This window comes from Motacilla alba, chromosome 4A, assembly GCF_015832195.1.
Source record: "Motacilla alba alba isolate MOTALB_02 chromosome 4A, Motacilla_alba_V1.0_pri, whole genome shotgun sequence".
Taxonomy (NCBI): domain Eukaryota; kingdom Metazoa; phylum Chordata; class Aves; order Passeriformes; family Motacillidae; genus Motacilla; species Motacilla alba.
Window position 1 is genome coordinate 134,810 of NC_052045.1, and position 15,176 is coordinate 149,985.

The 15,176-nt window shown below is 45.9% G+C and overlaps 1 protein-coding gene across 4 annotated transcripts in view; it reads right to left on the minus strand.

Annotated features, from left to right (window-relative positions):
* The window catches only part of ARHGEF6 (Rac/Cdc42 guanine nucleotide exchange factor 6), a 39,206-nt gene extending 24,798 nt beyond the window's left edge, over positions 1-14,408 (minus strand). The window contains exons 1-4 of one of the 4 annotated variants that reach the window (XM_038122651.1): positions 14,164-14,404; positions 13,069-13,152; positions 5,065-5,149; positions 331-458 (exon numbers count right to left, since the gene is read on the minus strand). In XM_038122651.1, coding sequence (XP_037978579.1) covers positions 331-458; positions 5,065-5,149; positions 13,069-13,152; positions 14,164-14,328 — 462 coding nt within the window. In that variant the 5' untranslated portion in view covers positions 14,329-14,404. Of the gene's footprint in view, positions 1-330; positions 459-5,064; positions 5,150-8,018; positions 8,114-13,068; positions 13,153-14,163 lie in introns of those variants that run through there. The other 3 variants (XM_038122649.1, XM_038122650.1, XM_038122652.1) reach the window with 3 other exon arrangements.
* Positions 14,409-15,176: the final 768 nt, after the last annotated feature.

Below are 15,176 nucleotides of genomic sequence, written 5' to 3' on the forward strand. Positions count from 1 at the left end.
TGTTCTTCTCTGTTGGGACAGCTGTTTTCTCAGTATTGCTCTGTATAACAACCAATAATATGTTGCTGTTGCGTAAACACTGCCTTCAGAGGACCACAAGGTCCCTCGCAAGCATTAATTTAGTTTTCCAGTGCAATGGGTGGCAGGTAAGAATCGCTCTTCTCATGTCACACAGAGAAACACTGCAGTTTGGAGAAGCTGCGGCAACTGTGACTGCAAACCCATGATGGAGATCAGGGGAGAACAACCTCTGGTGTTGACCCAGAGACACCAATCACAACCTCCCCCCAAGGCCACCAAACCCACGATGACACGTTAAATAAAGGGTACCACAGCCTTGGATTGCCTCCGTAACAGCCTTGCTGACTGGGAAGCTGTGCTGTTGGAGTCACTCTGGGGGTCTCCAGCCGTGGAGTTAAGAGAGGACAGATGTGAACATGGCCCTTTTGACAGCTGATCTGGGGAAACAAAACAACATCTGAGTTTTACTCAGCTGCCCACCATCCCTCCACATCACATCAAATCAAAGAGTAAAGTCTGTAAAGAGAAAAGAACAGGGCACAACAGTTCAAACAGCATCTATGAGAGCAAGACAGCAAGGGCATAGCATCTGCAGCGTGGGTACTCCCAGTCAGCAGTGTGGGTGGTTTTCTGGGCTGGGATAACCCTTCCATCATGGAAGAAGTTGAATTGCATCCCAAGGCACTCCTAGGTTGTGCCAGCTCTGCAGCCACACATCCAATTGCAGTATTTCTTTGAAACCCCCCTTAAAAGTGTAGAAAAGTAGAATAGTACTCAGTACTGTGATTTCCCACTGGGGGTGTTTCTGGCATCAAAGTAAGTACTGTTGAAGGTGTGCCAAAGTTTAGCTCTCCAGTGAGTGCTCTTAGGTCACCTCTGCAGCTGCAGTGTGGGCTATCCCGCTGAGCAGGGAGGAATGCTGAACAGCTGGTCAACACAATCACTCCTCTATATGGAAGAGTCCTTCTGGGTTCATTATCCAGCTGAAAGAGGCTAGGCACTATTTTGATTGCTGCTCATGGACCGTTGCCATTAGCCATGTGAGAGAGGGATTCAAGCCATGCCGAGGAAGGACAGGAGTGTCATCCCCAGGAGATGAACGGCCCATGAAAAGGCTCAGATCATCCCAGCAGCTCCTGGAGCTGCCTCCTCCACACTCAGAGCTCCTTGCTTTGCAAACTAGTCTCTAGGCTTGTTTTTCTCCCCACCTGATGCTGGAGGCAATGCTGCTGCTCTGACACATCTGTTTTTGTAATTAGTGATTTGTTTCTATATTAATACCAAAAAAATTGCCAGAGGGTAAAAAGTTTCCTGGTCCTAACTGTGCAGAGACTGAGTCAGTAGCCTTGTTGCTAAGAGCAGTTCCAGCTCTGGCAGAATCTGGCAGCGCTGAGCCCCAGAATGCTGTTGGGTGCTGCAGAGGTGTAAAAACATGGGATACAAGCCACCCAGTAATTCCCAGTGCTTCACTGCTACTGCACCCCATACCACACTGTGGAACACCACTCAGATCACCTCCTTTCTGTGTCCCATGGTGCTCAAAAGACACAACAGCAGATATCATTATTTCAGTAAACTGTGAAGGACTTTTAAGATTGCTCTTGTAGCTTCTCTTCAGATTTTAGGACCTTTCTGCATTCCAGTGTTGCAGTTTTCCACCTGCAGTGGGGACCACATGTGTCCGTGGACCCTGAAAGCAGAACAGAACAGTCTGCAGGAAACCCTGAGCTGGGTGTGCAAGTCCGTGGACCACATTTGGAGTTCTGCCTTGAAAACACCACAAGAGGAGAGGGTGATACAGCCATATAACGTGTGCAGAAATCAGAAAAGACAAACTGCAAGGCTGCTTTTCCTCCATTTTCCTCCAGTCTGAATGTCAGCATGGAAAACTCATTCTGAAGGGGAAGTTTGGTAGGAGTTACAGGAACTCAGCTGGGCTTTTACTCTCCTCAGAGGATTTTTATTTCAATAGAAAACTACCTCATCCTTGGATCGGACCTGGAGCAACACAAACTGTGAGCTCTTGGGGAAGGGACTTGCTTTGTCTCTCTCTTAACCCTTGCACAGTGTGGAGCAGGTCCTTGACTATGACTGCCAGGTGCTGCTGCCTTACAAAGCCCAGCCATGCCATACTCCAGCCACGCTAGACACCAGTCTAGCCAGTCCATGCTCCAGAGATGGACAATATCCATGGTAAACCTTGTGTGCTGTCAGTGAGTCAGTTTTGTCTCTTGTCCTGCTCATTACACAACTGCCGGACAACTGCATGGTGAATTCCCAGCTTTCTGGGCTGTGGCAACTGCAAAACCCCTCCCCATGTAAAATCCACTTTGCCAACAGAGTGGGTTTTTCTCTCTGAAGCATCCTGATATTTGAGCAGGAGTGGTTTCAGCTGCTCTTGGTGACTCACAGGCCAGGGGTGTGGCTGGCTGCCAGTGTGAGATACTCTTCCCCTGATTCCTTCTGAAAGGGAGGGCATAAATCCTGAGTCCAGACTTCACTTATTCAAGTCATCAGCCACAGTCCCACGGAAATGACTCCATTACTGTAAATTTTATGACTCTCCCTGCCCCTCCCAATCTTCCAAAGCTTTTATAAATATCTGCAGCAACCTAGAAACAAATGTAAAACTGCCTTTGACGGTTTGGCAGCAAAGTGTATCATTTATGTCGCATCATGACAGTGTCCTATTTTATGCCTGGTCCAGCACGGAACACTGCTGCCATATGTTGCTTAAACTACGGTTAAAATAGCTGGGTTTTCTGCTCGCATTCCTACACTATTTTTGGCAGATGAGCCTTGTCTGATCCAGCACAGCTGGTTTTCCTCCCCTGCCCTCTCTTGCAGACAAAAAGCATCAAGCATCTGTATTGCTGTGTTTAGATGGACAGCTGCTGAACTACAAGTATATCCACTACAAAATGATGCCTCCAGTTATTTACATAGAAAGATCCATGAAGACACAAGGATTTGGACTTCAAATGGATGCTCAGAAATACATTCCCACAACCCTTCCTTAGCTGACACCTACTTCCCTCTGCCTCCAACCAGGGTGTTGCAGTGCTGCTGGGATGTGCAGGCATGTCAGAGCCTTGGTGACAGCAGCAACTGCAGCAGCTGGTACCAGGCTTACCCTGATGCTCCGTTCAGCCTGTGGCCTCTGCCAAAACAGACAAACTGGACCATCTGCAGTGGCAGTTTGTAGGACACAGGCTACTGCTCCTCAGGAATTTGACTAAGCCACCAAAAAGTAAATGTTTGAGACACATATTTATTTTACCCTGTACTTTTCCCAAGGGTGCTCTCTGCCTGAGCAGCTAATTATATCACAGGCATTGCGCTTTTTAACATTTAAACACAGAAAGCATATGTTCAAACAGATGTTTGCCATGAAACAAGAGGATCCCAGCTTCTCTATAGACCCATCAGTAACACAGGACAGGAGCTATTGCCCAGCAAAGCCCTGTCCCAGGCTGAGCTGGCACATGGGTGGCTGGAAGTATGGAGCTGGGGCTGTAAATAAGGGGACGGATGTGAAAATGGCATTGCAGCCTTGCCACCCTGTCAGCACACACCCCATCACACCCCTCCAGTTCAGCAACAGGCAAGGACAGAGGCAAGAGAGTTTCTCTCTCCTTTTGCTTTCAGATTAAGGAAGAAAGTATCAATCAGAACAGCAGCATTTGCAGAGGCTGCTCCCAGTCAAGTTAACCTACATTTTATATGCCCCATCACACTGAACTGCAAGAGCTTCTACACAGGGTCAGCGGGTGCTGTTGGTAATGGAGGAGAAGCTGAGGCCGGCAGAGGCCGAATTCCCACCCCCAAACTTCCACAGAGTGAGCTGTCAGCAGAGCTGCATCCTGGCTGCAGAACAGCACCCTCAGAACCTCAATTTCTTCAGAGCAGCATTATACACACAGACACGCACACACATATGTATGTATAGGGGTGGGAAGATGTTAACAAATACATACTATTATTATTATACATTATGTATTATTATTAGACATATATTATTATATATGTTGATGTACTATATATGCACAATAATTAATACACTACTTTATATAATGTCTAGGCATTATGCAGTAAGCTAAAAGAAAAGCCTTCCCATGAGAGGAAAGTAATGAGTTTTCATTTTGAAATTTCCTCCTTTAAACCATCTCAAATGTAACCTGCAAGTGGGAAATGGAACTCTTCTCCTGGTGCTGGACTTCGGTGGGTGTGCAGGAGTCTGTCCTATCACACCTGTATGACAAGAGGCTGTGAACTCTTCCCAGCACCAGGCAGATCTGCTCCTCATCATCTCAGAAAAGAGACTCTGATCCCCTCACCCCTCCCCAGAGCACCACTGTGCCATCATCCCCACCCCCCGCTGAACTTCTCCTTTCACAGACTATGCTACTGAATATAATTTTAAAGCAATCTGTAGGGAACAGCTACATATCTGGGATGGAATCAGGATAAGGTGATTTGTTTTGCTTCAGCAGCCTACTCTTGCTCCCAGGGATACAGGACAAGCCATCAGCTTGCTTCCCAGATCCAGGAGCTTACTCCATGGAGCCAGGGAGAGGAGAGAGAGAAAAACATCAATACAATTGACTGAGCAGCTAGCAACAACATTTATTTTGACATTCAGGAAAGGTATTATGCAGATGAAGCTGTTTTCCTCTTCGGCTTTAAAACACAACTCTTTAAAATCTGATATTTGCATTTTGGGAGGTGCATGTTCATTTACATTGAGGATCACTTATGCTGACCTACTTTGAGGCCCCTTAATGCTCAAAACTGAGCAGAGGTCCCTCAGTGTAAAGTGATAATTGAGCTCTGCAGAGTTCATACAGCAACTCTGAAACATCACATTTTAACCCAGAGTTGGCAGAAGCCTGAAATGTAATTCCCGCCATCAGTGCTAGCAGCACAATTTGACAAATCTTCAGAAATCACCATAAAGTAGGAATTAAAAAAATTAAAAACCAGCCCCTTCATACACAGAAGAAATAGTCTGAAAGGACAACAGAAGAACCTCTTTTTTCTTACCTTCAGTAGCCTTATTTACAGCTGTTAACGTGCTCAGGACCTTGGAGAACTGATCTCCAGTGTACAAATCATGTGGATCAAACACCTGTGAAAGATGACCTCAGTCAGTCGAGCCCAAAACATCTCACACTGGCTGCTGGAGCCACCCATGGTGCTGGAGGGTGACGGTGGGGATTAGGCAGCCCCTGTGTCTCCACAGGGAAAGGGTGACCATTCAGGGCTGACAAGTCCCATTTCCTTTACAGCCAGAGAATTCCTGAGGCACCACTGGCAGGCAGTGTGGGAAGGGCAGGGGAACTCAGAAGCATTTGGAGTGTAAGGCTGGGAACAGGGAAGGAATCAGTGCTGTCTGCAGAGCAGAGACTCCTCTGAAAATCACCGAGAAGGTTATTGCTGGCCTTGAGGGAAAGAGAGATTTTGTTGCTGTTTTTGTTATCAAGAGCTGAAGAGATTGAGGCTGTATGTACAGATCTATGTATAAACACACACATATTTTCCACAGCAGAATTAACACACGTGGAATTTTCTGCTATCACAATATATAGTTTATTTACACTTTTTTACAGGAAGACAAACCCAGTTATATTAAAAAATTTCACTCTAAAGAATTTTGGTGTTGCTAACCCTCAATGGTGAAACAGAAATACATGGTTAGCAAGGGCTTATTTTCCATGACTAATAACCTTGTACACTTCAGAAATCACCACCAGAACAGTGAGGGCAGTTTGAGTTTCCAAAACACTTTGACTCCCTCTAACACCTGAAAAATGGTCTCAACTTCATACAGACTGTACAAATCCTACCATTAATGAAGCAAAGACAAGAGCTACAAAAAGTTCCTCTCGTTGGTACCACCGTGGCACCATCTGCTAATCCCCAAATACATGCGGTCTTGCAGATTGAGACCACAGATACACAAATCCAATGAACAGGAAAGATGATTTTGAAGCTCTCCTGGCAGACACCATCTAATTACAAACACTTCCAACACACTAAAGAGTGTATCCTGCTTAATAAGGACACAAGTCTTAATTACCTTTAGGCTAGTACTGCCCTTTAAAACAGCCCTTTCTTGCATTCCACACAGAGCTCCTTGAGTGCGCTTGGCATATTGCAAAGAGGAAGGGGACTGACCTCTCCCACAGCCCTGAATGCTTGCGGCATCTCCTCCTCTTAAACAGACACACCAGAGCAGCACCAAAGTCCAACACGGACAGTACAAAGGCTGCTCTTTGTTGAGAATATGTTTTCAGATTGACTCAGCTACTCAATACTGCGAGACATGTTTTACCCTAAAGAAATTTAATACATGCTTAGCATGCAGACAGTTTGCTGTCATTACAAATATTTAAGCTGGTAGCTCCACAGCTCCGATCGCATCTACTGCTCTGCACATTCCAGGGACATACCCACCTACCTCGGGCTGTTTCTGAGCTGATCTATCACCTGCACTCACTTGGGCTTGCTCCTTTGGACCATGCCAGTCCCATCCCCTCTGCCAGCTGGTGCATGGAACCAGTTTTCCTGCCCTACAGTTACAGGCAGTGCCATGCAAGCATAGCCTTCAGCCCTAAGCAGTGACGTTCCCCTCTCTGTGGAAAGAGAGATGGTAACAGAGAGCCCGGGCAGCGCTGACCCCATTGGCAGCTGCTGCTGCACGGGATGTTACAGTTGCACAAGAGGAAAGTGAAGAGCCAGGCTGGGCTGTTTGCATGCATCTCTCTGGTTTGTCATTTTTTCATCCATATCCTTTGTCTTCCACTTTGGTACTTCCAGAAAAATAAAGTCCTGCCTTGAATTAACACCTTTTTTTTTTCCTAAGAAGCAAAGTAGAAAAATACATCCCAAATCCTTCAATGCTGAGAAAAATGCTGTAAAGCCAGAGTCATCAGGCTGACAAAGTCCAGATGAAAATGGTGGGAAGAAAGATATGCAAAAAATTCTAGCACAAAAGCAAGTAATAACATTTAGAACTTCTTCATGGGGAAATTTTCTGGAACAGCTACTGTGGAACAGTGGCTATGTGGGGTCAGCTACTGTAATGTAAATATACTCTACAGCTCATTCCAGAATAAATTCCTCATACAAAAAAGTCCTCATTTATGAGCTAAAATTTACTTTTTCCAGCACAATCCATTGATAATTCCATTCATAGCTAAAAGACAAACTGCAGCTAGAAGATAAGGTGGATGTAACTAAAACCCCATTTAAATCTACACCTGTCATCTGAGGATCTCCATTAAAACGCTATTCTGACTTCCAGAATCACGGACTGCAGCTCCCCTCGGTAAAACACTCCGGCTGTTTCCGTCAAGCATCGCACCGGGCAAGAGCAGCTCCGCACTGCCGCACCGCCAGCCTCCGCCGCCGGCAGCGAGGGGACGAGCAGGAGCCGGCGCTTCGGGACCAGAGCACCCGGCTCTTCGGGAAGGACGAGAATAGGAGACCCAAACCCGGGTGCGGCTAGCAAGTTATCAGCACCCAAAACCCCAGTCCCGCGACGGAAAGCACAGAAAAGTTAGGGAAAGCCTGGTTGTGTTTCGAGTCCGAGCTGTCCACAGTTGGACAGCGCCCAGCTGGGTGCCAAGCCTGAAGCCCGGCGCGGCCGCGACCCCTCTAAACCCGAGGACAGGGGCAAGAGCCGCCCGTCCCCCAGCGATGCGGCGCTTCGGGCGCTCGCTGACCCGGCAGCTCCCACTGGATCTGCTCTGCCTCCAGCGGGAGCGGCGGTGCGGCCGCAGCTCCGCCAGCACCGGCGAGACAGAGCCGGGCGGGCGGCGGGAGCGCCGCTGCCCCCGCGGAGCACAAGCACCGCTCCGTCTCCGGGCGCTCTGCTCGGGTGCCGCGGACCCGTCACCCGCTTCAGACACCCGCGGGAGCTGGCCGGAGACAGCCGTGCTGAGCGCCGGGGACACCCGCGGGGCCCCCGCGCCACGGAGGCGCTCGGTACTCACGGCGGCGGGCGGGCGGGCGCGCAGCCCCGGGGCATGGCGGCGGCGCGGGCGGTGCTGCGGAGCGGCCGCTGCGGCTCTGACCCGGAGCCGGATCGCGGCGCGGAGAAGGGAAGAGAAGGGAAGGGGAAGTGACAGGCGGTGCCGCCGCCCCGCTCCGCCCCGCCGCTCGCTGCGGGACGCGGCTCGCCGTGCGGCCGCAGCTCCCTCCGCCGGCCGCGGGCCGGAGGCACCGGGAAAGCCCCGGGAGAGCAGGAAGCGGATAGCAAAGAGCAAATGGATGGGAAAAGGAAGAAGAGAAAGGCCGGAGGTGGGGGGGAGGGAGGAAGAAAGAAAGGGAAAAGTGGATCAGGGAGGGGAAAAGGGGGGAGGGAAAGGGAAAAAGTGAATTAGGGGAAAGGGAAAGGGAATAAAAGAAAGGGGGAAAAGGTGGAAAAGGAACATTTAAAAGGACAGGAAAGGATAGAAGAGAAAAGGAATACCCATACTGTTGGAACAGTAATTGCAGCAGGTTTTCACCACTGTGAAGAGAAGCACTGCAGAAGGGCCCATAGATGGGGCACAGTTCAGTTGAGGCAGTGAGACATGTCCTCTACTGCCTGTGCCCATCTATTTGGGGAACATTCTCCTACAGGGAACAGGAAAATCCCCAGATACATCAGCACACCAGCAGGCTGCAGTGTGGACAGGGAATGGAGCACTGCCCTGATATCCAGGGTGAAGCCCAGCTGTCCCAACCCCATGCAGGGACAGACCACACACCTGGAGCCAGGGGTCTCTGGTACACTGGGTCACTCTAACTGCAGACAGACCCTTTCTCCAGTGCTTGTGCTGGTTGGTGCTGGGCAGGAGCTCTCGCTTCTGATGTTATCTAGCTAGGAGAAGTAATGTCACTTTGGAGTGAAGCCAAAGCAGAGCAGTTTTGGGAGTGCATGGATGGGGAGCTAAAAGGGTGATGATCTCTCACCTGCTCTCCCATGCCAAACTACGTAGTCCAGGTAGTTTGTTGGAGGTTGCAGGCACCTCCAAAAGCACAAATAACTTCTGTGCTGCCCGTGATGGTAATTACCCTCTGCATATCCTACAATTGTTCTGGACAGTCAGGTTTAATCCAGCTATCTTGCGTATACTGTTCTTAGTTCACAAAATTCAGACCTTGACATAAGTTTTGTAGTTAATAACAATAAAATGCGGCTGCTGAATGAAGGTCTTGTGCTTCTTCACTAGCAAATGATGCTTAGCTATTGATCTGCTGTTGTTTTATATGCACACTGGTGTCAAGAGCAAAGTTCCCATTTTTGTCCTCAAGAACAAGCTGGGCCAAGAGCCTTCTATGATTTTTCTCTTTAGTCATGATCTCTTCCCTGTCTCTTCTACACTAGACTCCACCTGGCCATCAGGACAGAGCTCTTTGTTATCCACTTTCCACCTCAACCCACCAGCATCCAGCTGGCATTGCCTTGGCAGTGCTCACTCACTGGACCAGCTCTTGGGTCAGATACACAGCTCAGATGTTGAAGCCACAGAGTAAATGAAGCACATTCAGGATTTCTGCACTGTTCCTCAGTCCAAACCATGAAAGAATCCTCTAAGGACAGTTAAGCTCCAATGAAGTGCCCATGTCTTTTGCCTAGTCCTTTGCCTCAGCAGAGCTGGGTTGACTGATATTCTTATAACCTGGATCAAATTCTAGCACTGAAAAGCTGTTGGAAAATTTTGGACACAGTCTCATTATTTCACCTCATTAAAACACTTGCCTGGTTAGAAGGATGGAGTGATTCCCCTGCTTGCCATTTCTTTTAGGACTAATACACACAAAACAGCAAAAGATTTCAGGCTTCAGTCCTGGGCTGAAGCTAAGGAACAGTTTTGTTATTTAAACTCTGCCATGAGGTGGATTCTTCCAGCTCACACCTCCAGCCTGTAGAATGGCTTCATCTTAATGGAGCCAGCTGATAGCAGGAAGGTCAGAGTGTCTTTCTACCCCTATGTCCAAATGTTTCACTGCACCTGTAAACAAGAGAAGTTGCTGTTTGCCTCACTGTGTCTTTCTTCCACTTCCTGAGTTACCAGGACAACAAAGGGTAGGAGGGAAGCAGGTATGTGTAGCTCTGAAAGAGTAACCTCTATGCATTCCCTCCTACTGGGAAAGACTGGCAAGCAGTGTCTGTTCAGTGGGAAGTGGGACTTGAGTTTCCACCAAAAGCTGTTGGAAGCCCTGCCTTCCACACTGACTGCCTTTCCTGCATGCTGGCAATGTCCAGTGAAGTGGTGTATTACATGGCAGCTGCACAGACACCCATGACAAAAGCAAATGGAAGGTAGAGTACAATGAAGCTTGAGGACACAGTCTCAAGCTGCGACAAGGAAGATACAGGCTAGAATTAAGGAGGAAGTTTTTCACAGAAAGAGTGGTCAAATACTGGAATCATCTGCCCAGGGAGGTGGTGGAGTCACCATCCCTGGATGTGTTTAAAAAAAGACTGGATGTGGCACTTGATGCCATGATCTAGTTGAGGTGTTAGAACATGGGTTGGACTCGGTGATCTTAAAGGTCTCTTCCAACCTAGAAATTCTGTGATTGTGTGATTCTGTAAGGCCAAGGGTTGCCAGGATGGCATGCAAATGTAATGTTTGAGATTCCCCAGGATGAGGCCCTTTTGTACAAGTCAGCATCCAGAAAATAAGTTGTGAACTCTCATTTTCCTCAGAATACCCTCTTTTGTTCACATCTGCAACAGGAACAGAGTGTTTGACCTTAACATACCCTTGTCAGTCTCAAAACAGAAGTGGCTCAGGTGCAGCCCTAGGGTACTACTTCACATCTAAGAAGCAAGTGTTCACTGTGGCATTTGGAGAAGGGCAGAATTTCAGAGAACCTTCAGGGTTTGATTTTCATATCCATGGCCTGGGTAAGCAGCAGGATGGCTGTCACAGAATGAAAACGTACTTAGCCCAGACCCAGACCTTTCGTGATGTTACTCTTTCCTCAGGCTATGTTGCTGAGGCAGAACAAAACCCTATTCTGTGCTCATCTTCCTTTTACCTAATACCTGATCACTGCAACCTAAATGCTGATAGAACTTGGAAGCAGAAGGTTCTCTGCCTGATCTGATGCTCCAGACACGCTTCCAGAGTAAATGTGATGCAGTAAACCCCCTCCTAAAGGGCAATGGCTCTTTCCAAGGCAAACTAGGGATCAGGCTTGAGGGAGGATCACCGATAGGAACGCTGCTTAGTCTCCTTGTCAAGATGTTCAAAACAGAGCAGCTTTTAGAAGGAACAGATGGCAGAGGCTTTGCCTGAGAGGACTCAGAAAAGCTGGCAACATGGGAGAAGAGTCGGAAGGAAGCATAAGCACTCTGTCTGTGCCATGTCTTGCCCACCATCTCAGATGCCCTACCTTGAGCCTTCTTCTGCATGAAGCTACAGAGGAGCAAGGAAGAAGCAAAATTCATGTCTTGGTGTTCAAATATGACAGTATTTTGGAAAAGAAAAAAAAAACAAGAAGAAATTGTTGTCATTTCACTGCAAAATTTAAACTTGAGCTAGAGAGGTTTGAGTTTTTATCCAGCTTTTGAAGTGTCCTCTCACAGCAAACAGGAGAGGCACACGTGAGTATAAGGGAGACTACTAAAGGCTCAGAATATTTCAAAGATGAAGTGGGTTACAAATCAGAAATAAAAAAGAAGCAAGAAACCTTAACTTTATTAAAGCCAAGGAAGAAAAGGCACATGGAGGATCAGAGGAACACCTAGAGATGGACACACCATGTTGCCTGAGTATCTGAAAGTTGTGGAGTGTGACTGCAATATTGCAGAATGAGCTTCAAAGCTATGAGATGGCACTGCACAACAGGTGAGGACTGTTCTCCTGTCCTACCTTTTAGCTGTTTAAGATTCCCATTTTTAAAAAAAAACTTCCATCACAACCATTTTGTTATTAGTTTGCAAATAGAAAACTAAACTCTCAGGAAAATGAGAGAAAGAAATCACATGGTCAATACCAGAAGACTGGCAACAAGTGATTTCTGATGCAACAGGCCTTCAGGGATTATAAATCTCTCTCTCTATATGTATATGCTCTTAAGACTGTGCTGCTGCAGCAGGCTCCAAGAAATGCATCACCGGGCAACAAAAGACCAGGGAGACAGTTCTGGAATGGGCACATTTTCATGCTGCTTAGCTAAAAAGCTCTAAAGAGAAGAAAGGCCCTTTTCTTGTTTAGACTTTCAAAGGAAAAAACGCAGGAACAGAGCTATTGTGGATTAGACTTTTCTTAATGTGGTGCACGAATATTCTGTATAATGCCCAAGGATTCCCTGTCCCTGCTTCTGGCAGACTTGTATTCAGAAATTTTTTTTCCACAATCTTGAGCATATTTCAAATAAGATAGTTACAGGTTTCTTTTTTCTTTTTCTTTCCTTTTTTTTTTTTTTTTTTTTTTTTACTGTAGGTATTTAAGTGTGACACAAAAGTCTTTAGATAGTAACAAATTAATTGAACTCTGAAGTGATTCATTTAGACTCTGATCTTGCAAATATGAGCTATGGTTAAGCATAAGAATCTACACACATAGGATCAGGAACAGGCACAAGAAAGGTGTCTTTTGACTTCATTAGGTTTGGGGTTTTTTTTGTGTAAGAACAATTCAATATGTGTTTCGCAGAATCTCACAGAACAGTTGCAGGGGATGAAAAAATAGTGCAGTATTAAGAATACTTCACCTTCCCATAAAAGCAGGGCTAAAATGTACAATTCCTTCTAATAATGAAAAAAAACTTATGAACAGGTCCAGGTTGAAGTCTGTTTAGACAGATCTCGTTATTGCTGCATGCTTTGTCTCAAAAGATGAGAATCTGTTAAGCTCACAGTTAATACACTGTTTCCAAATTACCCAGACTGAATATTAAATCATCCATGCTCTGATTTATGTTATTAATACAGAAGATGATGAATTGATACCAACTTTTCCCCTCTGATATCTGGCTTCTTTTATGAATGCTGATCAAACCGGCATGTTACAATAAAAGAAAGGATCTAAGTTGACTTACCTCCACTTTCAGAAGTGCGCAGCCTTTCAAGAACTCTTGAACATTACTGATGCAATCAGCTTCATTTTTAGGCTCCAGGCAATACTAAAGAAAGAAAATCCACTGATCTCATTGCATTGCCTGTACTGAGAAGGCCTGCATGAATACTGACATGTGCCTTTTATACTGAATTAGGGAAGCTTCTTCAGGGGGCGGGTGGGGGTGGCAGGCAAGCTGTTGAAGCAGGAAGAAAGCCACTGGAGGAAGTGATGCACACACAGAAACTGTCGGCATCTTGTTTTGAATGCCAGCATATGACAGTGCCCTAACTGTCAGTGGGAAATTGATGACCTTTAACAACATGCTGCCCCGAACCACCACAAGTAAGAAAAGGATAAGGAGCTAGCAAAACTGATTTCTGCATAATGAAAGGCTCCTTTTTTTTGTGGGGTGGAGAACCTATTGTGTAGCTGCTTTTTAAAAAGCTTCTCTTCCGTGTTGCCAGTTCCTATCTCTCATTGGACTCCTAATCTTTTTCTTCTCCTTCAGATTCTTCCTATCACACTTCTGGACTGTGAATACATGCCTTGTCAAACTGTAACAGGAGGCATGCACATGGCTTCAGTACCAATGGATTTGCTGGTTTTGGGACAGACCAAATGGCATAGATGCAAGCATTGTTTGCTTGCTCCTGTTCCAACCTGCTTCTCCAGTGCATTTCCTGACTAACAAAGCATTTTGCAGTAAGAGTTCTGAAAGAGTGAATATATTTACAGTTGTAATTAATTATATTGATGTAAATACTGGACACTGCAAACCCTTCTATTTAAAATCAAGATACTGTGATCTCTAGTAGGCCGAGTATTTTCTGCCATTGACTAAATGTGGGTGAGTCAACTGCAACCTTGCAGGGTTTTTTTCTGGATGTTGAAACAAAATCAAGGAACCAAAGCTACAATCACATTTGGCTCTTAATTAGAAACTTAAATGTAAAACACCTCACCCTGAAGCTCCTTGCTCCTCTCACCAGAGTAACTAGGCCTCGGAATGCCCAGGGCAGGGTTTCATTAAGCAGGGCTCTGTCTCAACATAGCAAAATACATCAGAAAGCATTACCTTTTCTGCAGATCCCGGAAGAAGCCGATTAATGAGTTTGCAAAGCACAGTTCCATCTTTCAGAGAAGTTTTCAGGAACCCCTCCGGATCATCCACTATTTTCTTAGGGGAATTTAAGACTCCTAGTGAAATAAGCCAGGTTACAATCTGTTCTTCTGGATTCATGGTGGAGAGCTCTGCCGCCAGAGCTGTTCTCCTGTACAACAGCGTACTGGAACCCACATCCGTGATTACATCTTCCTGCTGCAGCTCAAGTGTGAAACTACCTTTTTTTTTTTTTTTTGGCTTGGTATAGAAACCAAATCTTAGGAACTAAAAGAAGGTACAAAACTGTTGTCAAAATAAAATAGTTTCTAACACTCAGCAGGAAACAGGGAAAGCAGATTGTTAACTACATCTTTGCAAAATTATTGAAAATGCAAGTAATTTACATCAATAGTTATTACACCAAAAATATCTCACATAGCTCACATAGGGACTTCCTCCTTGTGACAGCTGGCATCCTATCACCTAGTGCATTTAATCTGAACTTAAGGTTATCGCCCAAAGAAATAAATTTCTTAATACTGTAAAAAACTATTTATTTCCACTGTTAAAACAGAATTCACAATGGTCATGTTTTGGAGGAATGTAGGACTAAACAGAGATTTTCAACTTTATGTGGCAAACCTAGTTATTAAAATTGCCTTTTACAGTAGTTTTCTATTGTCCGATTTTTGAAAATAAATTCTGATCATGCCCTTCACGCATGAATAATGCCTCTCTTCAACTGCTGTGTAGAAGTCCACATATAATCCAAAATGGTTATTTAGAAGATGATAATCTCTCAAAACAATTATCTGGATAACTTCAAAAAGGTCAGGAATTTAAGTCATCCAAAGCTGAGAATAAAACTCCCAGCTATTTTACTTGTCTTATTAAGATGTCCCTTTCTACCACCACTGCAGGATCTACTGAAGGTAGTTTCCCACTCTGCCCAGGGCAGTATTCACCATCACTACTTATCACAGCAA